Raw genomic sequence first — 26775 nt, forward strand, 5'->3', positions numbered from 1 at the left:
ACTCGGTTGTGATGAAAATATTCCAAGGTCTGCCTCCAAAACAAGGAGAATGAGGCATACTCCAATTTGGCTGTTTCTCTCCTTTCGTGGAACTAAAACCATCAGGCTGGAAGCTAAACATGCTTAGAGGCTGGTTAAACTAGTTCCTTCGAAAGATTTCTACACTTAGTCCAATATAGCGCTCTGACGACATTTGCAATTTGTATCCTATTTGTTTTTTTAAGTAGGCTCCACACCCAGCACTCCCGACCCTAAGATCAAGCCCTGAGCTGAGATCAAGTGTCAGATGCTTAACTGACTGAGCCCCCGAGGTGCCCCTTCGATCTTGTATTTTACAATAGCTTTCAGAGTCAAGTACGCGGCAAAAGGAAAAAAATTTTTAAAACACCCAAATTGTGGTACCCAGCTGGTTCACTCCCAGTGTTAAGCAGTTTGGGCTGCAAAATTCTTTTTTTTCCAGTGTTTCCAAAAATCACAATCATCCATAAAAACTAAGACGCCGTACCATTGAGACAATTAAAAAACACCACGGCATGGGTTCTAAAGGGCTCGAAAGATAGTCTTGCTGAGAGGCAGAGAATGTTTTGACTCTATGTTCTAGCACTTTTGTTGAGAAAAATCTCCCTTCTGAACTCACTTAATGATTCTGCCTTCACGGCGGAAAAGAATACAATTTGTGAGGATAATTAAAAATAGTTACTGACCTTAGAGCAGCAGGTGCTTAAAACAGCAGGGAAAACCAGAGGCTTTCTGAAACATTTTTCAGGAAATAAAGGAAGGAAAAGCACTCTGGTGGGGACTTTAACACCAGAAATTGCCTCATGAATATTATGGTCATTTCCCTGACCCAGCCGAGGGCTTGCACTCTGCCCCGGGGATTTGAAATGAATGAGACGCAGTCCCTTTCCTCAGGGGATCCACCCACCTGTCACACAACCCAGTCAGCTGTCGTGACCATGCTGTCTACGCAGACTTTCTTTCTCCTGTAAGAAACCACCTCCGATTACGAAGCAAGTGTCAGCTGAGAAAGGGAGCTTTTCATGAGAGCACCACTAACATACAGCTCCTTTTAAAGTACTCTGCCGCCTGTCTCACTGAAGAAAACAGAGCAGTGCTCCCCACAGGTGGCCTGCGAGGGCCAAGAAGTCGCACCAGTGGGAGAATAAAGTCCATTCAGTAAGATCAGGAGTTCATGAGGCCTCATTAGAGCGAAATGGAGTGGCCTCTACTCTTCTCGTTCAGTTCACGGTAGACAAGGCTACACATTTTAAAAGGCACAATAAAAGAGTTTTTTAAAAATTCTAAGGCTGCACATGGTATACCAGGACTCTGAGATTCTGTCTCAGAGGGCAGGCCCAAAAAGATCATTCTCATCCAGACCCAAATTACAAGCTCTAGGGATAAGCCATAAATAATCTTACCATTGCGGAAAACTTTATTAAAATCAAATCCTTGGCTTGCTAGAAAGTCAATGCTTGAACTCTGAAACGAGAGGGAACAGAACACACAGTTTGGTGATGTTGGCGGCAGATAGGTGAACAGAAGCAGTGAGGTAACTCACACATGAAAACAAGGCAGACAGCCAAGGAAGTGGCATGCCAAAGGTCAGAAAATTAGGATTGCTACTCCAAGGCTGCCAAATGACCCATTCATTTAAGCTATCTAGGCTCTTCTCCTGTAGAGCTTATAAAACAAATACGCTTCGTTTCACGATATTTTAGAAAATTCTAATGGGTAAACACATCTTCTCCCATAAAGGCAGAAAACTACCAATCAGTGCACTGAGGAGGAAACTATAAAAAGAAATAAAATGTCCTGAGAGCCTCTCACCACCAGTTCAAGCTTAAAGTAGCTCACATGGGCAAGTTGTAACACATCAACATCCACCCCAAGGGTGACTGTGAAAACCTAAAATCTTCACTGGCTGGACTTTACATCCAAGATCAAAAATAGAGAAAAGTTCCCAGGAACAAGACTGATTACACAAATATATCTCAAACCCAGAGTGAGCCGAAATATAGACGTTGAATTGAACATTAAGAAAATACTACCATAAGGGCACCTGGGTGGCTCAGTGGGTTAAGCATCTGTCTTCGGCTCTAGTCATGATCCCGGGGTCCTAGGATCAAGCCCTCTGCTCCTCTCTCTGCTGCTCATTCTCTCTCTCTCTCTCTCTCTAATAAAATCTTTTAAAAATCTACTCAAAATGGTGAATTTTGTTATGTATTTCTTACCATAATTTAAAAAAAAAAATCCTTAAACCTACAAAATCGATTTGGGCTTAGTATCCATTACCTTCTATTTGTCCCAAATGTAACATTTTCAGGATTTAAAAAGTGAGCAGAGCTATCTGGGAGAACAATTTCAGGCAGCTATCAAAATTTCAAACGCATATGCCCGATGAGTTAGCAATTTCCCTTCTAGGAAATCTGTAAAAAACCCATTGGGGCACCTGGGTGACTCAGTGGGTTGAGCCTCTGCCTTTGGCTTGGGTCATGGTCTTGGGGTCCTGGGATCGAACCCCACATCGGGGTCTCTGCTTGGCGGGGAGCCAGCTCCCTGCCTGCCCCGCCCGCCTACTTGTGATCTCTCTCTGCCTACTTGTGATCGATCTACCTCTCTCTCTCTCTCTCTCTGTCAAATAAATAAAATCTTTAAAAAAAAAAAAAATCCTGTAGGGCACCTGGGTGGCTCAGTGGGTTAAGCATCTGCCTTCGGCTCAGGTCATGATTGTAGGGTCCTGGGATGGAGCCTCGCATTGCACTCCCTACTCAGTGGGAGGCCTGCTTCTCCTTCTCCCATTCCCCCTGCTTGTGTTCCCTCTGTCTCTCTCTCTCTGTCAAATAAGTAAAATGTTTTAAAAAAATTTTTCAAACACCATAAAAATATTCCTACATATATGTAGCTCCTGGCTGGTTCACTCAGGAGAGCATATAACTCTTGATCTCAGGGTCCTGAGTTCAAGTCCCACACTGGACACAGAGCTTACTTAAAAAAAAAAAAAAAAAGTCCTAAATATACACCAAGATACACCTCACATGAATACTGACTGTAATACCGTTTAAAATAGGGAACCTTTGGGACAACTGGGTGGCTCAATCGGTTAAGCACCTGACTCTTGGTTTCAGCTCAGGTCATGATATCAAAGGTCATGAGACTGAGTTCCATGTCAGACTCCATGCTAGGCACAAAGCCTGCTTAGGAGTCTCTCTCCCACTCTCTCTGCCCTTTTCCCTGCCCTCTCTCTCTCTCCAAAAAAAAAAAAGGAACCTTTGGAAAGCTTCTAAATTCCAATTAAAGTACATACATCCATACTGTGAAATATGAAGAAACCATGTTGAGTGGAAAATACATGTTACGTAAAATATAAATACCAAGATTATATATATATATATATATATATATATATATATATATATATATATTTTTTTTTAAAGCTAAAGTTAGGTATACATGTGTAGACCTATGGATATTGATGATCCCCAATTTAACAATGGTTCAATTTAGGATTTTTCCACTTCACGGTGGTACAAAAGCAATAAGCATTCAGAAGAAACTATAGTTCTATTTTTGATTTTGGATCTTTTCCGAGCTCGTGATCTATAGCATACTACATTCTCTCCTAACTCCAGGCAGTGGCAGGTCCTGCTCAAACCACGCAAACACAAGTGCTTGTAACCATTCTGTACCCATAAAAACATTCCTATTTTTCTCTTTAAAGATGTCATTTTTAACCCATCACGGGGCTCAAACTCACAACCCTGAGATCAAGAATTGCCTGGTCCAGACAGAGCCAGCCAGGCACACCAGCCAAGCAACCATCCTGTATTTCACTCTAATATGGTATTCAATAAATGACATGAGATTTTTAACTTTACAAAATGGGCTTTATGGTAGATAATTTTGCCCAAGAGCAGGCTAATTTCAGTGTTCTGAGCATACTTAAGATAGGGTAGGCTACTCTATGATGTCCAGCAAGTCAGGGGTATTAAAAGCAGTCTTGACTTACAATGTTTTCAACTTACAATGGGTTTATTGGGACATGCCACCATCATAAGTGGAGGAAATCTGTGTATGTATACAAGTCATAAAAGTTGGGAAAAAAGGAGGGGCGCCTGAGTGGCTCAACTGGTTAAGCGTGTGCCTTTAGCTCAGGTAATGATCGCAGGGTCCTGGGATCGAGCCCCATGTCGGGCTCCCTGCTCAGCAAGGAGTGTGCTTCTCCCTCCCCCTCTGTCCCTCCTGCCCGCTTGTGCTCCCTCTCTCTCTCACTCACACACTCTCTTAAATAAATATCTTAAAAAAAAAAAAAAAAGGAAAAAGGAGAGAAATGGGGAAGGAGGTGGCATGAGGAAGAGGGTATTTAAAAAAACTCATTTACTCTACAAACAGAAGCAATATTTTGATATTTCACAATCATTTATGTATAATTGTCAATGAATTCAACATTTGATGCTCACCAAGAGAAAAAGAGAAGAAAAAGAGATAAAAACAGGGTAAATGCCTAAGACACAGAGAGTAAACTGAAAGTTGCTAGAGGGGAAAGAGGGAAAGGGAGAAGGCATTGGAAGTGTACAGGCTGCCAGTCATGGAATGATGAAGTCATAGGAACCAAAGGTACAGTATAGGGAACACAATCATTAATATTTTCATAGTCTTGTACAGTGACAGGTAGTAGCTACACTTGTGAGCACAGCAGGACAGGGATGTTGAATCACTATGTTGTACACCTGAAACTAATGTAATATTATCTATCAACTGTACTCATAAAAAAAAAATTTTTTTTTTTTAAAGATTATTTATTTATTTATTTGACAGAGAGAGATCACAAGTAGGCAGAGAGGCAGGCAGACGGGATGGGTACACTCCCTGGGAGTGTATGTGGTTCTTGGTCTGCCCATTCTTCCATAGCCTGCCTAGAGTGTAAGCATCTCTACTGTGTGTACAGACACTTATTTTTCAAAGAGCCTATTGTGCTGCTATACTCCCAAACCCTACCTGTTTTAAGGATGATAAGAGATTTCCAAGGTGATTTTTGCCTAGACATGATTTTTGCCCCACTCTTTGACTTTAGAAGCTAACTTCTGTGCAAGATGGAAGTCTGCTGCAGTCCTAGAATTTTACTTTTTTTAAAGATTTTATTTATTTATTTGTCAGAGAGAAAGCCCGTGTGCACAAGCAGGGGGAGCGAGCGGCAGGCAGAGGGAGAGGGAGAAGCAGGCTCCCTGCTGAGCAAGGAGCTCAGTGTGGACTTGATCCCAGGACCCTGGGATCATGACCTGAGCAGAAGGCACATGCTTAACCTACTGAGCCACCCAGATGTCCCAACAGTGCCAGAATTTTGAACAAAACAGAAATCATCTTGGATGGAGAACAAAACAAAACAAAAATTCAAAGATAGTATCATTTACCTTATCCATATAATTCACAAATTTACATATTAAGTCTAAACCTTTTCTGTGACTTTGCTTTTCCAGATTAAAAAAATTGTAACATTTATCATTGTCCATTTTATTTCATTTTTTTAAGATTTTATTTTTTTATTTCTTCGAGAGAGAGAGAGAGAGAGAGCACGTGCATACACATGTGTACAAGTGGGGTGGTGGGGGGAAGCAGAGGGAGAGGGACAAGCGACTCCATGCTGAGTGCGGAGCCGGACTTGGCGCTCAATCTCACGACCCTGAGATCATGATCTGAGCTGAACTCAAGAGTAGGACCTTTTCCCAATGGAGCTACCCAGGCGCCCCCCCCCACAATGTCCATTTTACACATGAGTCTCTGGCCTGTTCGACTCTATCACATCTTTTTTGTGTGTTTTGTAAGGAGTAGTGGCAACTAGAATTGCGTTAAACATTCCCATTGTGGCCAGAGAATGGCTTCGTACGACCCAGAGTTCTTCCTATCCACTTCCAGTCCGCATCTGGAGCATCCGCACTCGTGTTGGTATTTAGAACAAAGCATCATTCCTAAGGTGTCTCATTGCCAATGTCTGCTTTTGCCCAACTGAGGCCCAGCTAATGTCATGGGACCCATTTAACATTTCTATCTTCTCCTGAGGTATTACTGGAAAACTTCATCCACACAAATTGCCAAACGGAGCCCACTTTTTTCCTCAGTAAGAATCTACAAATACGGACACCTGGGTGGCTCAGTGGGTTAAGCCTCTGCCTTTGGCTCAGGTCATGATCTCAAGGTCCTGGGATCAAGTCCCGCATCGGGCTCTCTGCTCAGCGGGGAGCCTGCTTCTCTCTCTCTCTCTCTCTCTGCCTGCCTCTCTGCCTACTACTGATCTCTCTCTGTCAAATAAAGGAATAAAAAAAAAGAAAATAAGAAAGAATCTATAAATACCATTTAATTAGTATCCCTGACTAAGATAATTGATAAAAGGCTATTAACTGAATGCAGAATAAAGGCTTGCTTGCTTATTTAAGAAACCAGGTTCCAAAACCAAAATTATCTTCACCTTTCCTCTACAGCCCCAGGCATAGGATTAATTCCTAATTTCACTTGCCGTATTACAGAAAGAATTTAGCATGGCTCAGTCACTCAGAAGCTTACACTCCAGGCTTTCTTAACTGCATTCCTACTTACAAGCAGAGGGAAGGATGGCAAGACTCAAATGAACTAACTTTGCTGAGAGAGAAGTGAAGACACAAGATTATAAGGTAAAAAAGATCATCCCTTGTCTCTAATCACGTATGCACACACTATACCACTCACTTGCATCCTCTTTATCCTTTATAACAGATTACTAAGAGAACAGGAAGAGGAAACTGATACTTACTGAGATCTACCAAATGAACTACAGCTCTAAAGGCCAACCTCCCTGAATTCTTACCTTGATACAGAGAGCATGCCCTCTCCTCCTCGGGAGGAAACTACGGGCTCTCTTTCTTCACTGGAGAATGAGGGAAATGGAAATGAGCATATGACTTTAGCCCCTTCTGGGTTCTCTCTTTTTGAACAGGATGCATATATACTCTGTTTCTCTAGAAAAGAGAGCTCTACTCTTGGAGATGAGTACAAGGAGAATAGGAAGGGAAGAAGCCTGAAGGACCTGATCTGTAGGTTCAAACAAGGGTAAGATATTAAAAAATCCCAAACAGAAACACATTACAAAGCCACGTTCCCCAAATCAGCTTTGCTTAATAATAAACCCTGGGTTCTGGTTTCTGTCTGCCTGTCTCTTGCTCTTACCCCTGATTCTAAAAGAAAGAAGAAAAGAGCAGTGTCATTAATTTGCCACCCTAAAACTGAAAGTCGGAGAGGTGAAATGGTTTGCTAAAAACCCAAAATCTAAGGCAGAACCAAATTTTAAGAAGAATTCTGGGGGTGCCTGGGTGGCTCAGTGGGTTAAAGCCTCTGCCCTCGGCTCGGGTCATGATCCTGAGGTCCTGGGATCGAGCCCCACATCGGGCTCTCTGCTCAGCAGGGAGAGTGCCTCCCCCTCTCTCTCTGTCTGCCTCTCTTCCTACATGTGATCTCTGTCTGTCAAATAAATAAAAAAATAAAAAAAAAAAAGAATTCTGAATCCACATTTCCGCACTGCCCCATCAGCACTTCGTAAAAGAAGAAAATCAATTATGCTACCAACCTGACAAACAAACTTGACATCTGGCGAGGATCTATTGAAGGGTTTTGGGAACACGTAGAAGTTGAATGACTTTGTTATATACCTGAGGGAAAGAAGACAAAAAGGAGACTTAGTGGGTTACACGACACCAGGGAAAAAAAAAATCCGCCGTTTATTAAAACAACCTACTTTGAATCTGTGTGGTCATACTTAAACGTGCAAAGGCCAAACTGAAACAGCAAAAAGTCCATGGAATGCTGGAAAAGGGAAACAAAACACCTGTCAAATCAGTGTTGTAAATGCAACGTGAGCAAAAGTACTCTCAGTCAGACGGGCTTTCTAACTACTCAATCTCACTTTTTTTTTTTTTTTTTTAAGATTTTATTTATTTATTTGACAGACAGAGATCACAAGTAGGCAGAGAGGCAGGCAGAGAGAGAGAGAGGGAAGCAGGCTCCCTGCTGAGCAGAGAGCCCAATGAGGGACTCGATCCCAGGACCCTGAGATCATGACCTGAGCCGAAGGCAGCGGCTTAACCCACTGAGCCATCCAGGTGCCCCAATCTGACTTTTAGCAGAATACTTCCAATTACAAAAGATTATAAATTATGTATCAGAAGTATTATTAATTTACTTACATTTCTTAATACTTTTCCCTATTAAGCATCTATCCACCAACCAGAGCATCACATTAGGCCTATTTCCAAATGATTAAAATAACCACACTCTATTCCCTATAAACCAAATTAACACCGAAAATACTAAACCTTCCCCAAAATGTTTTCCAGCAAACAATTATTTTTGCTGTTATTTTTAACATCATTAAAATATCATTTCACAGCAGGAGCAGAGAAGTTAACGTGCAAGTTTAATGATAACATTTCTTTATAATTCAACAGAAGGAAGACCAATGTGGGGCCGGGGGAGATGTTGGAGCACATCCACTTACCTTTTTAAGCTTCTGATACCTTTCTTCCGGAGTGTCAAAACCATTTGTCAATGCAGTTACTGAAGGTCCATCGCTGATCCCTAATTTTAAAAAATGACATTTTTTTAACACTCATGTAAAAGCATCAGTCAACTATTCAACAGCGCCTAATTTCATATTCTTATGAATTACAATTAATCGGAAGTGCTCCCTACTTCATTTTTTCAAAATGAGAATTAATTTCACTGGCCACCAAGCTAAACACACTGTAATAATGAATTTAGAGATGTGAATGCTTTAATTTGATAACAGGGAGTGTTAGTGTCTAAAACAGGCTTCAAGCCATAATAATGATTTAAGAAAGCAATCTCCATCATTAAATAAGTTTTGCTGCCTTCAAAAGGATGAATGCATAACCAGATGATTTAGGAATCCTGAAGTATATTATTGTTTGGAATCCTCATGTATATTATTGTTAGAGTACCAATCTTGATCAATAGTTTGGAGTAATATTTACACCACAAAGAATCTTCAAGGTCAAAAACCAAAATTACTTCTGCTGAAAATTGAGCTTCCCAGGGAACTGACTCCAACTAGAAACCTCGTGCTTAAAGGTCACTAGCATAGCGACCTGAGCATGGATTCCTTCGAAAAGGACTGAAGTTTTTTAAACACATAAAATCAGGTAGCAAAAGAGGCTATCTACACCAATTGTTCATACTGACTTCAACAGCTCAGAAATTAGTTTTCTATCCAAAGGAAAAAAAAAAAAGCTTTGCCATCGTTAAGTGTTGATATCAAGTTTTACACACACATACAAGACCCATGCTGAGGCAGGCAATGAACACTTCCCCTAATGTATAAAGAAATGCCTTCATTTACCTGCAAAAGCCTGACCCTAAAGTCAATCACAAGGGAAAAACAGTCTATGAATCCACTTATATGAAGTGCCTAGCACAGTCAAACTCATAGAGACAGAAATAATAGCTGCCAGAGGCAGCGGGAATGGAAAAATGGAGAGTTACTGCTGGTACAGAGCTTCAGTTCCAGGAAAATAAAAAAGTTCTGGAGATGGATGGAAGACGATGTGAATGTGCTTAAAGCCACTGAACTACAAAAACCACTTCCAGAGGATTAAGATAGCAAATTTTATGTTATGCACATTTTACCAAACACCAAAAAAAGTCTGACCTTACCCCTACCACGTGCGTGTCACAGTTTCAAGCAGCACCAAAACCATGATCTCAATCTGTAACCTTTCAGAGCTTGAACGATCACAAACCCACAGCACCTCTTCTACACCCTTGAAACGTGTAAGAGGAAACATAGACTCCTACAACGCCCAAGGCCACAAACAGGGAGGAGCGGCCAGCAGGCGGAAGGGCAGGGAGTCAGAAGCCTTATCTGTACCCTGCTAGCCTCCAGCTTGCAAGCGAGGGATACCTGAAAACTCCCCATCGATGGCGAAGAAGTCGGCCTCCTCTATGGCCTGGTACACTTTGTGAAGATTACTCTTAAAATCTGTGAAGAAACCGAGAAGCAGCTCAGAAACGGTGGGCTGGCTTTTTGCCCAAGAGGTCCTAATGGGAGAGGAAAGAAGGGCAGGGGAGATCCTGAGACCTCAGGCTGGAGGAGGATAGGTCCTAGAGGGATAAACAAGACGGAGAGTATCAAGTCCCAGACCGGTGCACGGTTGGAGGGGGTCAAGGGTCCAGGACAAGCCACGGGGGGTGCCCGGGCCACAGAAGCACACGGGCCACAGAGACACACGGCCTTGGGGGATGCCCGGGCAGGAGGACAAGGCCCCTAGGGGTGCACGGGACAGAGAGGGACAGGGCTCCCCAAAGCTCACAGACTTAAGAGGAAGCAACCCCTGAGGGGCTGCCTCAATCTAGGCCCCGTCAAGCAAACCGGCCCTGGTCTGGGCCTAGCAAGCCGGGCGAGGGGAGCCGTGGGGACTCGGGGAGGTGCACGGAGGACACGCACTGCTCCTGATTATCTCCATTCTGCAGAGTGGCCTGAACCCCGGCCCCGCCCGGGCCCGCCTCAGCCGTTCTACTCGCAAAGTTCCGCAGGGACCGCAACAGCAGCGGAGGCAGCCGCGGGGAAGACCACGGCGGCGACTTCCGGAAACAGCGCGCGCCGGCGCGCGTCACGTGAGCTTGCGTCAGCGGCGGGGGCGGAGCCAGGTTGGGCTCCTTTCACTCTTTCCAGGGACAGAGGCGGAGCGCGGTGGTGGGAATTCCCGGGATGCGGTCTAGCTGGCTCTGCCAGACGTGGGGACCGTAACTTCCGAAGAAATGTTCATGTCTTGATACCCAGTTGGTGAACAAATATTCCCTAGCAACATTGTGTGCCAGGCACTCTGAAACGGATGGGGATACGGGGATGAACAGAAGAGAAAGTCCCTGCTCCCTTGGAGCTTAACCGGGTAAAAGGGGAAAGTAGGCAGGACTGAAACTTGGCACTTGGAAACGCAATCAGCGCTGTGAAGACAAAGAGCCCGGTGCTGCAGTGAAAATAATTTAGGTGGGGGGGGGGGCGGTGAAGACGAATAGGAAGGAGGGTCACTTAAGAGAGGTGAGGAGCATGCAAACCTGAGACCTTTATCTTCCGCACTAACCAAAGGGAGTGGGGAGATCTTGCTGGTTTGGACGGTTGGGAGTATACGATTGATCCTCAGAGCGTACAACGGTGTTGATGCACAGTAGATGCTAAGTAAACGTAGGTTGAGTGAATTCACTTTCATCTTTCACAAAGATGTGAAGTTGTTTAGACTCTAAAGTTGTTTAGAAGACCTGCTTTCAATGGCTAGGTCTCCAATTAATTACGTCTGGGATGTATTCAACCTTCCTAAACCTCAATTTTCTCATTCACTAAATAGGGCTGAAGATAAGTGGAGATAAAGTCTGAATTATGGAGTACTGTATAAATAAATGTTAGATATGATTAGAGTTCGGACTTGTCACAGTTCTCCTGCATTCACACCTCTTAGTTTGAGATTTATTGAGTACAAATCCGTTTGTCTTTGGAAAAAAGGATAACCATTTTCCCCCAAAAGGAAGCATCAAGTACTCTAAAGAACATAGAAGAGTCTGGACATATTTTCCCCACCAGTTCCCTCCACGAGTTCATTTCTTTTGCTTCATTCAATGGAAATTTACATATAGCTAATTATGTACACTATCCCTAGTATGAACAGCAGAGAGTGAGTGTGAATGCTAGAGTTCAGATGGAATGGCAAAGAGGAAAATACAGATAGTAAAACTTCAGGCTTGAAATATCCTCTATACCTTCTTGTTGCAGCTTAAGAAGTCTCATACAGAAAGTACTAGACACATATGGCCACTTAAATTTAAACTTTAACTGAAATAATTTCAGATAATTTAAATAAGATCTATGTAATTTAGATAAATAATGAAACTTACTACAAAGCTATAGTAATCAAAACAGAGTGGTATTGGCATAAATAAAGACCTAGAAACCAACGAAATAGAGACCCCCAAAATAAACCTTTGTGTAAATGGACGTATGATTTACAGCAAGTATGTAGAGATCATTCAATGAGAAGAGTCTTTTCAACAATAGTACTGGGAACATGGATATCCACATGCAAAGAATGAAGTTGGATCTTTATACCATATAAAAATTAACTCAAACTAGATCAAACATCTAAATGTAAGAGTTCATGAAAGTCTAAGATTGTCAGCATAAAACATAAGGCAAAAGCTTCATAATATTGGATTTGGCAATGATTTTTTAAAATATGATACCCAAAGGACAGACAACAACAACAACAACAACAACAACAAAAAAAAAAAAAACCAGATGAATGGGACTACAACAAAACTTAAAATATTCATGAATGAAAGGATTCTATCAACAAAGTAAAAAAATGGGATGTCTGGGTGGCTAAGTCAGTTAAGCAGCTGCCTTCTGCTCCAGTCATGACCTTGGGATCCTGGGATGGAGTCCTGCATTAGGTTTTCTGCTCAGTGGGGAGCCTGCTTCTCCCTCTCCCTCTGCCCCATCACCCAGCTTGTGCTCTCTCTCAAATAAATAAATGAAATCTTAAAAAAAAAAAAAGTAAAAAGTAAACCCATGGAATGGGAGAAATCATATATACATCTGATGAGGGGTTAATATCATTAATATACAAAGAACTCCCACAATTCAATGACCAAAAAATCTGATTAAAAAATAAACAAAGGACTTGTATAAACATCTCACCTCAGAAGGTATACAAATGACCAATAAACACGAAAATGTGCTCAACATCACTAATACAAATCAAAACCATATTGAAGGGCGCCTGGGTGCTCAGTGGGTTAAAGCCTCTGCCTTCGGCTCAGGTCATGAACTCAGGGTTCTGTGATCAAGCCCCGAATCCAGCTCTCTGCTTGGCAGGGAGTCTGCTTCCCCCCTCTCTCTATGCCTGCCTCTCTGCCTACTTGTGATCTCTGTCTGTGAAATAAATAAATAAAATCTTAAAAAAAAACCATATTGAGATAATCTTTCCCATCTCTTAGTTAAGAAGCTGAAATTCTTCCATGCTGTTGATGGGAGGGCAAAATGGTGTGGCCACTGAGGAAAACAGTATTGAGATTCCAAAAAAATAAAAATAGAATTATCCTCTAATGCAGCAATTGCATTTCTGGGCATACACCAAAAAAATATTGAAAAGAGAAGCTTGAATGGGTATTACACTCCTGTGTTCTTAGTAGAAGAAGGGAGGAAAGCAATCCAGTGCCCATCAACAGATGAGTAGGTAAACAAAAGGTCGTATATACTTAGAAGGGAATACTACTCAGCCTTTAAAAGGAAGCAAATTCTGACCACATGCTACAAGATAGATAAACTTTGAGGATATCATGCTAAATGAAATAAGTCAGTCACAAAAAGACAAAGTGTAATTCTACTCATATGACGTACCTGAGTTGTCAGATTCACAAAAATAGGAAGTAGAATGGTGGTTCTCAGAGGCTAGAGAGAAAGGCAGGTGGGTGGGGAGGATGGGTTGGTATTAAACGTTTAACAGGTACACAGCTTCAGTATGGGAAGGTGAAAAAAGTCCTGGAAACGGGGACGCCTGGGTGACTCAGTTGGCTAAGCAGCTGCCTTCGGCTCAGGTCATGATCCCAGCGTCCTGGGATCGAGTCCCACATCGGGCTCCTTGCTCAGCAGGGAGCCTGCTTCTCCCTCTGCCTCTGCCTGCCTCTCTGTCTGCCTGTGCTCGTTCTCTCTCTACAAATAAATAAATAAAATCTTAAAAAAAGAAAAGTCCTGGAAACGGATGCTCGTGATAGTTGCACAACCATGTGAATGTAGTTAATGCCACTGTACTGTACACTTAAAAAATGGCTAAAATGGTAAATTTTATGTTATGTATCCTTTGTTTTTTTTTAAGGTTTTATTTATTTGACAGACAGAGAACACAAGTAGGCAGAGAGGCAGGCAGAGAGAGAGAGAGAGAGAGGAAGGGAAGCAGGCTCCCTGCTGAGCAGAGTCCTACCCCTGGCTGGATCCCAGGATCCTGGGATCATGACCCGAACCAAAGGCAGAGGCTTTAATCCACTGAGCCACCCAGGCGCTCCAAATCTTATGTTATGTATCTTTTACCAAACACACACACACACACACACACGGTGACACCTAGTGCCAAATTATTCTCCGGAAAATGCGCTCACACTCTCCCAGCACTAGCAAAGGACCAGTCTTTCTTTTTTTTTTTTTTTTTTTTTTCTTTTTTAAAATTTATTTGACAGAGAGAAATCAGAAGCAGACCGAGAGGCAGGCAGAGAGAGAGGGAAGCAGGCTCCCTGCCGAGCAGAGAGCCCGATGCGGGACTCGATCCCAGGACCCTGAGATCATGACCTGAGCCGAAGGCAGCGGCTTAACCCACTGAGCCACCCAGGTGCCCCAGGACCAGTCTTTCAATTCTTTGCCAGTTTGATCTATAGAAAAATGTCATCCCAAATGACCAGTTTATCAATCTCCAGGCCAGTGGTTTAAAACAGATCATCAGCATGAATTCTCAATGGACCAAGACACTGGGAGGAAAACGCGGTGGTATAGTCATTTTATTTCCAGTTCTTAATAGTGCACATGAAACTCCAGCCAAGGTCCTGGGATTTTTCTGCATGAGATGCGGAGTCAAAAAAAAAAAAATTATGGGGACCGCAGTGAGATCTTATAATATTGAATTTCTGGGTAAAGCTATTCCCTCCCGACACAGAAACAGGCTAGCGGACGGCCAAACTCCGAGGCCAGCCTTACCCTCCGGCTGTTAACGCTAGGGTTCTAAGTCTGGCCCTGGAGAGTAAAGGGCGGGACCAGAGATGGCACGCATGCGTCGAAGTCCTCGGCCCGGGCGTGGCCGCTCTAGGCAGCGGGGAGGTCGCGGGGTTGAGAGGGTTGGAAGAGTGCTGTTTCTCCTCTATGGTCTCAGGCCGGGGGGCTCGCTTCTCCGCAGTCAGTCCTCGGCTACTTCCGGAAGTGAAGCGAACGCCTTCTCCTCTGCTTCCGCGGCTGTCCGGGAGGCGGCGGGCGGCCAGGTGGGCCGGGAAGGAGCCGAGTGGTAAGCCCCAGCGTGGCGGGGGAGGGAATGGGGGAGGCCCGGGCTCGATTTCGGGGCTGCGTGTGGAGGACGGCTATGGGAGACGGGTCAGAGGAGGTGCCCTGGGCTCCTCACCCGGGCCCGGGTCCTGGGTACCCGCGGTCCCGGCCACGAGGCGCGGATCCCCGGGTGGCTAGCTCCCCCAGTCCCTTCACGAGAGCACCACGTCGGCATGGCCGGTCGCCGGGTCTCGCCTGCGTCCCCTCGAGGGTCAGGGTCGGAGCCGGCGACTCCAGGACCTCCCGGGGCGCGAGGCAGGGAGCATCGGCTTCCATAAACCGTGGAGGAAGGGGGGACTTAGGGACGCCCACCCCTCAGGAGCCCCTGCCGCAGCCGCCGGCGGTGCGTCCGGAATTGATCAGGATCCTGATAGTCTGAACTTCGGGTCTGATGGGCCAGGCAGTTCCTGCCCCATAGCGAAGCGATTGCTCCCGTTATAAAATAGGGTAACAGACGCGCACAAAAGGGAAAGTGAAACCCCAAAAGTCGCACTGGGGTTAAGCTAGAACCCAGCTCTTGTGATTCCGAGCTCACGGCTCCTAATGGAAACTTGTGCAAAAGGGATTTTTCTTTAAAAGAAAAAAAAATAATAAAAAGGGGTACATGAGACTTAGATTGTGTCTAACTGAGGATCTTTGGCGGGGCAGGAGGCCCTGTCATTACCCAGGGCGGCTGCCCCCCACCCCCAACTTTGGTGGCGGGGAAAAAGAGCCCAGACGCTGTCATGCCCTCAGCTGTCGCCGTTGGGTCCTCCCCGCTAAAGCCCATTGGTCGGTCCTTTGGAGGGTGGTCTTGATGTCATCCTCGGAAAGGCCAATAGGAAGAAGTTTTACTCTCTTCCCCGGGGCACATCCCAGAGCCGGCGCAGAGTGCACGTGCGGAGTTAGGTTGTTTGTTCTTGTGAGGACTGTTTTGTAAACAGCCAGTCTGGGTGTCTGATGTGTGTGTTCTGCGTTTCGCTGCCTGTCTCCGTAAACATGTGGGGGAAACTGTGCTCTAGGGCCCGGCGCTGACATTACTAACGTAGCTGGCGCTCAGTGTGTGCAACTATTAGTAAGTCTTCTATTCAGTAGACTCTGAGTACCTATGGACAGTTTGTCATTTAAACCTCCTTCAGAGCAGATACTGGTATCTTGAACTTAAGAATGGGAATGAAGAGGCTCAGGAAGAATAAATGTGAACCGTTTGGAACCCACATCTCTCTATGCCTAAGAACATACCTTTTTAAGTATACAAGACTCTCCTTGGAAATTACAGCCTGGGAGGTGTGTTTCTTCACAAATGAATGTTACGTTAATGCACAGAGGCAGAAAGGATTGACTTGAGTGTGAGGAGAGTTGCTCATTAAAGACTTTCAAGTCCCAGGGGATTTGGATCTTGTCATTTGAACTCCTTCGACCCAGTGATGGTGTGGAGCTGCATTACAGATGACCGGAACAGTGTGATACAGGAAAATGCCCAAGGAGCAGGAATTAAGAGATGGGACCAAAGTGTCGTCTGTGACTAGATGAGTAATAGGAGATAGTTATCATAATAGTAATAGCTAACATTTATGTTGCACTTTTGTGCTGGGCACTATTCTGAGTGCCATGCATATGTCCTTTTAATCCTATCAGCACCCCTTTCAGTAATGTGGTATTAATATCCCCATTTTACAGGGGCGCCTGGGTGGCTCAGTGGGTTAAAGCCTCTGCCTTCAGCTCAGGTCATGATCCCAGGGTCCTGGGATCGAGCCCCACATCGGGCTCTCTGCTCGGCAGGGAGCCTGCTTCCTCCTCTCTCTCTGTCTGCCTCTTGGCCTACTTGTGATCTCTGTCTGTCAAATAAATAAATTAATTAATTAAAAAATCTTTTTTCAAAAAATTCCCATTTTACAGATGAGAAAATTAAGGCACAGAGATTAAGTGACTTGCTGGAGGTCACACTGAATTTGTGGAATTGGGATTTAAAACCAGTCTTTCTGCCTCCAGTCTTAGTGTTCTTATTAAAAAGTTGTGTTTGGGCTCCTGGCTGGCTCAGTCCACGGAGCATGGGACTCTTAATCTCAGGGTCAAGAGTTCAAGCCCCACCATGGGCATGGAGCCTGCTTTAAGGAAAAAAAATAGTCATTAAAAAGTTGCATTGGTTTGTTGGCAGGACATAAAGATTCTTAAATGATAAGCTCAGAACTATGAGCTTGAGTTTTGATTCAGGCACTGGTCAGAGGAGAGATTGGAGAGAAGAGGAAATGAGATTGGAAGTGTTATTTAAACTTTATATTTTGCTCACACCTTACTCATACCTTGTTTGAAGTATATATTTAGGTATATGTATTTATTTATTAGTATGTAACAGCTCTCTAGTCCCCAGCTTCTGTGTATATAAGACTCTCCTAAGGAACTTGTTTAAAATATATGTTCCTGGACCTCTCTCTCGGTTATCCTTATTCAGGTTCACCAAACTTCCAGGTGTTTTTTCCGAAGTTCTAAAGAAATTACTACCATAGGAGTTAGATACATGTTGATTTGATTTCCATCTAAAATATCCAGAACCTATCTTTGTGCCGGCTACTTCAGGAATGATGAGAGAATTCTGTAGCTTGATACCTGATCTCGAGCTCAGGATTTGATGGGAGAGAGGGAAAGACTACTCAAACTGGTAATTGAAGTATGCTCACTAACCAGTGTTTTGGTTTTTTTTTTAATCACATTATTGGACTTCTATGGCATTTAACACAGGAAGGTCATTGAGTATATGCCACATAACAGAAACAAAAGCGTCTCATGGAAAGCCAGGACACCTGTCAGTATGTTCTCTTGCCCAGCACCACTAGGATCAGTAAATCATGCAGCCTCCACGTCCAGGCAGCAAGTCAACCTCCTGTGAGCTAGCTAGCTACCTTTCCCCTAGTAATTTCTGACTCTTTCCAAAAAGAAAATCTTCTTGATGAGAGTCGATATGGTAAGAGCCCAGAAATGCTTCTCTTGTAGTAATGAACACCAGTTTCTGCAGCCTACAAGAAATGCACATGATATTCTCTTTTTATTGCGGTTTCTGCCTCTGGCCTGCTTACATTTGGGCACATTTCTTTTTATTTCATAGTCACCAGATGTGTGCAGTCACTCTCTTTGCATTTAAAATGTCTGTAGTATTCTGCCAGTGTTTATAGTGTGTCCCCAGAAGCACACCTGTTTCGTTCTTTCTTTTTTTTAAGTTTGTTTATTTACTTAAGTGATCTCTACACCCAGCATGGGGTTGGACCTCATGATCCTGAACTCTGGAGTCACATGCTCTTCTGCCTGAGCAAGCCAGTGCCCCTCTCACCCTATTTCTGTGGTGACTGTTGCTGCTTATTTATCTCATGGAAACTCAAGCTCACCCTAACAGCCATAAGCTGGAGCTGATGTTCCAAAATGCAGTGTTGTCATAGCCTAGTTTATTTCCCTCAGTTTGGACTTCTCAGCTTTGTCGTAGCAGCATAAAGGAGCAAATTAGTCCTTTGATCCATTAGCCATTACTGACTACTTTGTTGGAATAATGTAGTGTTATGAGGTCAGGCTTTAACTCAGACCATGATTCAGCACCTGGCTCTGCCCTATGTTAATGAGGCCTCCATTTTCTCATCTTTAAAATGGAGATGAGAGTAATAATTATCTCATAGGATTACCTTTTACATTATAGGGACTCGGTAAATATTAGCAGTTGTCATTATTCTTTGTTGCCACATAACATGTAATGAAAAGAAATAAATAGCCTAAGTAAAGGCTCATATGAAGCCAGAATGTTTGTATTCTTGCAGTGAGACGTCTTTGCTAAGAAATGATTGAGATCATATTTTCAGGCTGGAATTCCAATAAATTAGCCCTCCAAAGGATTATTCCTAAAACGTTAGGTATGTACTATCTTTAGAACTTTTTGTTGAATAAAGAGGTAATTATCTACCACGGAACAAAGTAGTTTGAAGATTATAACTTTTTAAAGATTTTATTTATTTATTTATTTGTCAGAGAGAGAGAGAGAAAGAGAGAGAGCAAATGCAGGTAGAGGCAGAGAAGCAGGCTCCCTGCTGAGCAAGGAGCCCAATGTGGGACTCAATCCTAGGACCCTGGGATCATGACCTGAGCCGAAAGCAGTAGCCTAACTGACTGAGCCACCTAGGCGTCCCTGAAGATTATAACTTTTAAGGAGTTAACAGTCATTAATGTGAAATCTTTATAAGCTAAGGGGAAAAATTCTCCACTTAAACTCAGAATTAATGGCTTCTTTTTTGATAAATCCAATGCAGATTACTGTATTAATTGCTGTTGGGGTGACTAAGGAATCCAGTAGGTGACACCAGTAATGTCAGCTCCTTCCAGAGAGTAGCCCTCTAGTTGAAGCCACAGAGGAGTACTTGAGCAAATCAAACAATTGCCCCTCTGTGGGAGCAGTAGCCAAGTTCCTTGCAGGTTCTTTAATCACTCAGAATAATTGGGAGATTGTTTATATCCCAGCCCTTTTTCTTCCTTCATTGATTTTTCAGGCAACTATAGCATGTCGGTTAGGTATTTCTTTGGGGAAACATAGAAAAGGTTACAGTGATAGAGATCTTGCAGTTGCCCAAGTCAGCAGACTGTGATCATTGTTTCCTACCAGTTATGCCAACAGACCAAGCCCATGGACATTTTAGAAAAGGTCAACTATACAGTTTGTTCATGTCATATTTTACATATTCATGTTTTCCAAAACTTTCTGCCATTTCTTGACACTGAAATTTTAGAGATAGTATTTTCCTCAGGAAGTAATAGCTTTGCAAGTGTTTTAAAAGTTCCATTGGTGAGCGCACCTGGGTGGCTCAGGTCATGATCTCAGGGTCCTGGGATCCAGTCCCGCATCAGGCTCTCTGCTCAGCAGGGATCCTGCTTCCCTCTCTGTCTCTCTGCCTGCCTCTCTGCCTACTTGTGATCTCTGTCTGTCAAATAAATAAATAATTTTTTTTAAAAAAAGTTCCATTGGTGAGATGTCAGAACAAGTTGTCGATTATATGGCACGAGGCTGGGGACAACTTTTGAGATTCCTCCTCACCTGCACGGTATGAGAAGTGTCCCACACCTGGATGGGAAAGAAGAGACCATGCCACCTCCTGACGGTGGCCGGGAGAAGCATGAGACACAAACAAATCAGCTGCAAGAGAAAGGGAGCGGGAGATGACAGTAGAAAAGACTGTCGCCGGGAACAACTCCTCAGTTCCGTATTTTTTAGATATAGACAGTAATCAGCAAAGGAGCCGAGGAAGGCTATACATTAATCATATGCTGTGTAGATAAACAAGGAATAGGGGTTATACATTGATTATAAGTCATAGAGAAGCAAGGAGAAAAGCAGATTAGGTCTGGTCAAGCAGTATAAAATTTATAGCTGAGCAGGCCCCTTCAAAGGGCGCATCTAATTAGCCACGGGCGCTCTCGGGGAAGCGGAGATAACGGGAAAATGTCCCGCTCTGAGCCAGTGGGGCATCCCCAGCTGCTCAGCTTCAAGGACACATACCGTACTCTCCTGCAGAGGCCTGTTGCCAGTACATGTTTTTCTTAAGGCCATATCTAAACATGCTTGACGGCTAAAACAGTTTCTTATAAGTTATATTTTAAGTAACACATTGTTCTGAGGGACAGTTATAAGACAACATTTACCAAACACTTCCTGCGTGCTGCTGTCTCCTTAATGCTTAGGACAGCTTTGTGAGGTTGGTGGTGGTGACCCCATTCCTTACGAATGCGAACAGGAGACTTAGAGAGAATGACTAATTTTCCCACAATCCCATAGCTCATAAATAGTGAAGCTGCGACTCAGAACCTATCTTCTGATTTTAAAACCAAAGTGTTCTATTAAATGGTGCAAATAAATGTTAACTCTTTTTTTTTTTTAAGATTTTACTTATTTATTTGACAGAGAGAAAGAGATCATAAGTAGGCAGAGAGGCAGGCAGAGAGAGAGGGGGAAGCAGGCTCCCTGCTGAGCAGAGAGCCCGATGTGGGACTCGATCCCAGGACCCTGAGATCATGACCTGAGCTGAAGGCAGAAGCTTAACCCACTGAGCCACCCAGGTGCTCCTAAACATTAGCTCTTATGGGAAAAAGGAAATTACACTGTTTCTTAGCACCAGGAAGTAAATACCCCCCAAAATATTAAACCAGGTGTCTTAAAGGCCTGTACTAAATATTTGATACACAGACAAGCCCACAGCTCACTGCGTTCATTTTGACCTTGGTCTCTGAAGATGTGATGAGAATAAAGCCAACTTGGAATTTTCAGACTTGCCTTCAGATTTATCCAGAGCCTTTCACCTATGGAATCTATTGAACAGGGATATCTAGCCTCTTTAAAACAGAATAGAAGCAGTAATTTAGAAGAGGTTATGGAAGACCCCAGAGGCACTTTCTCAGCAATGATGATAAACAACCCGCCTGCAAATCAAGAGACAGGGAAGCTATTTGCTGATAGAACTCCTTAAGCTTGCTAGCCTAAGACCAGTTAACCTAGAAACCTCATGTGGTTGTCCATAGACTCTGAAGGCATCAACTACGGGAAAGGTCACGAAATCACAGATAATTCACACAAATATGCCTTAGGTCAGGAAGTAAACAGAAATGAGGAAAACAAGTGGGTGAGGAGTAGCAAACCTGAGCAGACATGCCCTGTCTGAAGGGTGCAGCTACCGAGTTACTCAGCTCAGGCTGAGTCTTGTCACTCTGAATGACATCCCAGTCTTGCCAGGTCTTCCGGTCTTTTCAGCAGAAGCCAGGAGTCTGGATTTTTATGTGAAATCAGATTATTATTTTTTTTTGAACACTCTACTAATTCAAGAGAAGGGAGAGAGGAGCAGGAAGGAAAAAGACAGTGAGGGAGAGGGGGAGGAAGGTGCAACACCATGTGAAAGCCTGTCCAAAGGCCAGATGTCACCACAGTGGAGTGGGCTGCCCATGTGGAGAGGGTTCCAGGACACAGAGAGTGGAAGCTCACGGCAGTAATACTGCCTTACCTTGAAAAGGCTCACCTGGGTTCATTAGAACCACTCTAGGAAGCAGAGGGCTGTAAAACATTTAAAACGTCTTTATCCTGGGGGTGGCTCAGTCGGTTAAGTGTCCAACTCTTGATTTCAGCTCAGACCGTGATCTCAGGGTTGTGAGATCAAGCCCCACTTCAGGCTGTGCGCTCAGCAGGGAACCTATTTGAGATTCTCTCCCTCTCCCTCTGTTCCTGTTTGTATTCTCTCTCTCCCTCTCTCTCTTTCTCAGATAAATAAATCTTTAATGGGGCGCCTGGGTGGTTAGGCGTCTGCCTTCAGTTCAGGTCATGATCCCGGGGTCCTGGGATTGAGTCCCATGTTGGGCTCCTTGCTCAGCAGGCAGTCTGCTTCTCCCTCTACCTCTGCCCACTGCTCATGCTCTCTCTCTTAAATAAATAAAATCTTTTAAATATATATATAAGTCTTTATCCTGGGGCTCCTGAGTGGCTCAGTTGGTTAAACCTCTGACTGCTGGTTTTGGCTCAGGATCAGGAGATGGAGCCCTGCCTGGGGCTTCACTCTTGGCAGGGAGTCTGCTTGGGATTCTCTTCTTTTCCGTCTCCCTACCCCTGTCTTCCTTCCTACCACAGGGGTGTGCACATGCACTCTCTCACACAAAGAAATAAAATCTTTTAAAATGAAAAAAAAACAAAAACAAAAACCCACTTCTGTATGCTGGTGGTTAAACAGTAGTTTTTTACTTTCTTTGGATTTTTTTGATCCTCTTTGAGAACCTAATAAAAACTATAGATTTCCTTCAGGCAAGTGCCCATGTTACACACTCCTCTGCACAAATGCATCCTGGCGTGTAATTTGAGAGCACACACATACCTCTTGACGTGCCTCTGCAGCCATCAGTTCAAGACCCAGAATTTTTTTTAATTTTGTTTATTTAATTGACCGAGAGACAGAGAGAGCACATGACTGACTCCGAGATCCTGACCTGAGCTGAAGGCAGACACTTAACCAACTGAGCCATCACCATGGCCCCTCACCCATTGGCCTTTTAAAACTGGAAGGTAGGGACACCTGGGTGGCTCAGTTGGTTAAGCAGCTGCCTTCGGCTTGGGTCGTGATCCCAGTGTTCTGGGATCGAGTCCCACATCCAGCTCCTTGCTCCGCGGGGAGCCTGCTTCTCCCTCTGCCTCTGCCTGCCTCTCTGTCTGCCTGTGCTCTCTCGCTTTCTCTCCCTCTATCCCTGACAAATAAATAAATAAAATCTTAAAGAAAAAAAAAAAAAAACTGGAAGGTAAAAGATGGTCCTTACCTTACCAGCTCTGAAAGTTTCTTTCTCTTTTTTTTTTCAATTTATTTATTTTCAGAAAAACATTATTCATTATTTTTTTTACCACACCCAGTGCTCCATGCAAGCTGTGCCCTCTATAATACCCACCACCTGGTACCCCAACCTCCCACCCCCCCACCACTTCAACCCCCTCAGATTGTTTTTCAGAGTCCATAGTCTCTCATGGTTCACCTCCCCTTCCAGTTTACCCAAATTCCCTACTCCTCTCTAACGCCCCTTGTCCTCCATGCTATTTGTTATGCTCCACAAAAAAGTGAAACCATATGATAATTGACTCTCTCTGCTTGACTTATTTCACTCAGCATAATCTCTTCCAGTCCCGTCCATGAGAGAAAACAAACCACACAATGGCATCTAAAATGTATTTTTAAGTCATATTTTGAAAAGCTGAAATGGCCACTAACTTGGTCTTAAGATAGTCTTTAACAAACTAGAAACTGCACAGACTTTGATTACCGTGGAATCATAGTAATCGCTATAGGAATAACGCTAGTTTCAGCGTTAGTTTGCCCTCAGTTCAAAACGTGAAAGCTAACAGAGAAAGAGTATACATTTTAACCAAAGTTACTTGATCTTTTGCTATTTCTGTCTATCTGCTTTTGGGTTATTTCCATGAGGGAAAGCAGCACTTTCAGAGGAATAAGTACCTCTTAAGCGATAACATGTAGTTCAGACACTAAAGTCCCAAGCTGTGGGGCCACACCCCTCCTGCCATGACATGATTAAAGGCCTCTGAGAAAACCAGTGTTCTTGAGGATGTTTTGGGATGTTCTCTGTAAACTCGGCGCACAGCAGGCACTGTGAGAGGGTTTTGCTGTCTCTCTCTCTTTTTTTTTTTTTTAACATTTTATTTATTTATTTGACAGAGACAGTGAGAGAGGGAACACAAGCAGGGGGAGTGGGAGAGAGAGAAGCAGACTCCCTGCTGAGCAGGGAGCCCGATGCAGGGCTCGGTTCCAAGACCCCAGGATCATAACCTGTGCCGAAGGCAGACGCTTAACAACTGAGCCACCCAGGTGCCCTGGATTTTCTGGCTCTTTCTGAGTTCCTTCACAAGTAAGCATTAGAATGTCCCTGTTGCCTCCTGTCTTCTCTCCCTGTCTCCGAGGCTCCAGAGAGGACTGGGGGAGGAGATTCATTCCACTGTCCACCCCCTGTGCCCTGTTCCCGGGGATACACTTTGGTTTGTGTTTAAGCGTCACATGAAATGACAGGTGTTAATTACCTAGTTCAGAATTAAGGGGGAAGAATGCCTGAGTTTGGAAAAGTCTGCGAAACTGCAAACAGAGACAAGTTTGAAATGACAGGTTGAATACCACAGAATTGAAGAGTACAGCAAGCCTCTGGGGCCGAGTCATTCTGAAGAGCTCTGGTTTCTGAATAAAAATTTGGGTCTTGGGGTGCCTGGGTGGCTCCGTCAGTTAAGTGTCTGCCTTTGGCTCGTGTCATGATCCTAGAGTCCTGAGATCGAGCCCTGCATTGGGCTCCCTGCTCAGCAGGAAGCCTGCTTCTCCCTCTCCCGCTTCCCCTGCTTCTGTTCCCTCTCTCACTGTGTCTGTCTCTGTGAAATAAATAAATAAAATCTTTAAAATTTTTTTTAAAAAACGAATAAATAAAAGGCTAATTGGTAAGAAATGAATTTCAATACATATTGTCATTTTGTGCAAGTTACTCTGAAATGGATGCTTGGCCTGATTCTTAACTCCCAACTACAGTTTTGTGTCTCCAGCTGCTTACTAGACAATTCTACTTGTAAGTCTTATCATCACGTCAAACTTAAGTTTTCTGAAATTCCACTTCTTTCTAAGATTGGCCCCATGTGCTCACAGTGACCCATTTCTATCACAAGTACCTTTCTTCCCTAGCTCTGACACATAGGCAGCATCTTTGATCATTCCTTCTCTCTAGTCATCAGAGCCCATAAATTATTTTCTTTTTTCTTGAAGATTTTATTTTTATAAATTTATTTGACAGAAAGATCACAAGTAGGTAGAGAGAGGGGGAGGCAGGCTCCTCACCAAGCAGAGAGCCAGATGCGGGGCTCCATCCCAGGACCCTGAGATCAATCATGACCTGAGCCGAAGGCAGAGGCTTAACCACTGAGCCACCTAGGTGCCCCATAAATTATTTTCTAAACATCTCTCAGCTACATTGATCCTTTATCACCTGTCATTCCTTTGCTGTTTTCATTTTTTGTCACCTTCGTCCCAGAAGTGATAAACATTTTACTTCTAAGCTATCCTTGTCTGTCCCTCCTTCTTCAGGGGATTTATCATCCTTAAGCACAGCTTTGCTGATCTCATTGCCCCAGAAACCTTTATGTGTTCCTCTTGGCCCACCTGTCATTAACTAGGCATATAAGACCCGGAATCAGACCTGTAGCTCTGGGTCACTCGCGGCTCCCCATGGAGACTCTGGCAGCAGTGCCCAAGTCAAGGCCCCTCTTTTCTGAGCTCCTGTCCAGTCCTCACTGGGAGCCTCAGGATCTTTCCTCTGACCCTGAATCCAGATGAGATCCTAAATGTACGTAAAGGGCCTACCCAATGCCCAGCTCGTAGGAGAGGCTCAGTAAATGGCAGTGGTTCGGGGGGCCTGGTTGGCTCTGTTGGTTAAGCATCTGCCTTTGGCTCAGGTCATGATCTCAGGCACCTGAGATCGAGCCCCATGTCAGGCTCCTTGCTTGGAGATCACGACCTGAGCAGAAACCAGGAGTCTGCTTGTCCCTCTCCCTCTGCCCCTCCGACCCCCACTCATGCGCTCAATCTCTGTCTCTCAAATAAGTAAAACCTTTAAATAATAATAATAATAATGAGCAAATAAATAAATAGTATTGAATCAATTATTATTTCCTGGGATAATGTTCTCATGGTAGTTGTTTAATCAGCATTAGCCAGATAAAGGAACTACTTTAGCACAATAATTCCTTTTTCTAAAAAACTGGATAAGATCTCCCACTTCCTTAACAATTTGAGGAGACAGCCCAAAAGAAAGCACTTAGGTATTTTTTTAATGTTCCTCAAAATACAAATAATAAATATGACTATCAGAAATTATTTAATTTGTCATTAAGAATATTTATTTGAATTCTTCCAAAAAGAACAGTTTTGGGTTTTTTTTAAGATTTTTTTTTAAGTAACCTCTACATTCAAAATGGGGCTCTAATTCACAACCCCGAGATCGAGAGTCATATGCTACACCAACTGAGCCAGCCAGGCACCCCCCCAAAAAAGTTTGGGCCTCTACAGAAGTTGTTCCCCTGTTTGCTGTTACTTATTATTGTGAATAGCATATTTGTTTAATTACTATATTTAAAAATTTTATATGTTATA

General features: G+C 43.7%; 2 protein-coding genes across 3 annotated transcripts in view; one reads left to right on the top strand and one right to left on the bottom strand.

Moving 5' to 3' along the window:
- The window catches only part of PARN (poly(A)-specific ribonuclease), a 155277-nt gene extending 144656 nt beyond the window's left edge, over positions 1-10621 (bottom strand). For both annotated transcript variants that reach the window (XM_044234160.1, XM_044234161.1), the window contains exons 1-6: positions 10487-10621; positions 9944-10021; positions 8522-8601; positions 7763-7830; positions 7595-7676; positions 1422-1482 (exon numbers count right to left, since the gene is read on the bottom strand). In XM_044234160.1, coding sequence (XP_044090095.1) covers positions 1422-1482; positions 7595-7676; positions 7763-7830; positions 8522-8601; positions 9944-10021; positions 10487-10505 — 388 coding nt within the window. In that variant the 5' untranslated portion in view covers positions 10506-10621. The remainder of the gene's footprint in view (positions 1-1421; positions 1483-7594; positions 7677-7762; positions 7831-8521; positions 8602-9943; positions 10022-10486) is intronic.
- A 4215-nt stretch (positions 10622-14836) lies between these two features.
- BFAR (bifunctional apoptosis regulator) overlaps positions 14837-26775 on the top strand; it is a 28143-nt gene continuing 16204 nt past the window's right edge. The window contains exon 1 of the mRNA XM_044232780.1: positions 14837-15077. The gene's annotated coding sequence lies outside the window, so the exon portion shown is untranslated. The remainder of the gene's footprint in view (positions 15078-26775) is intronic.

Source organism: Neovison vison, chromosome 14 (genome assembly GCF_020171115.1).
Source record: "Neovison vison isolate M4711 chromosome 14, ASM_NN_V1, whole genome shotgun sequence".
NCBI lineage: Eukaryota > Metazoa > Chordata > Mammalia > Carnivora > Mustelidae > Neogale > Neogale vison.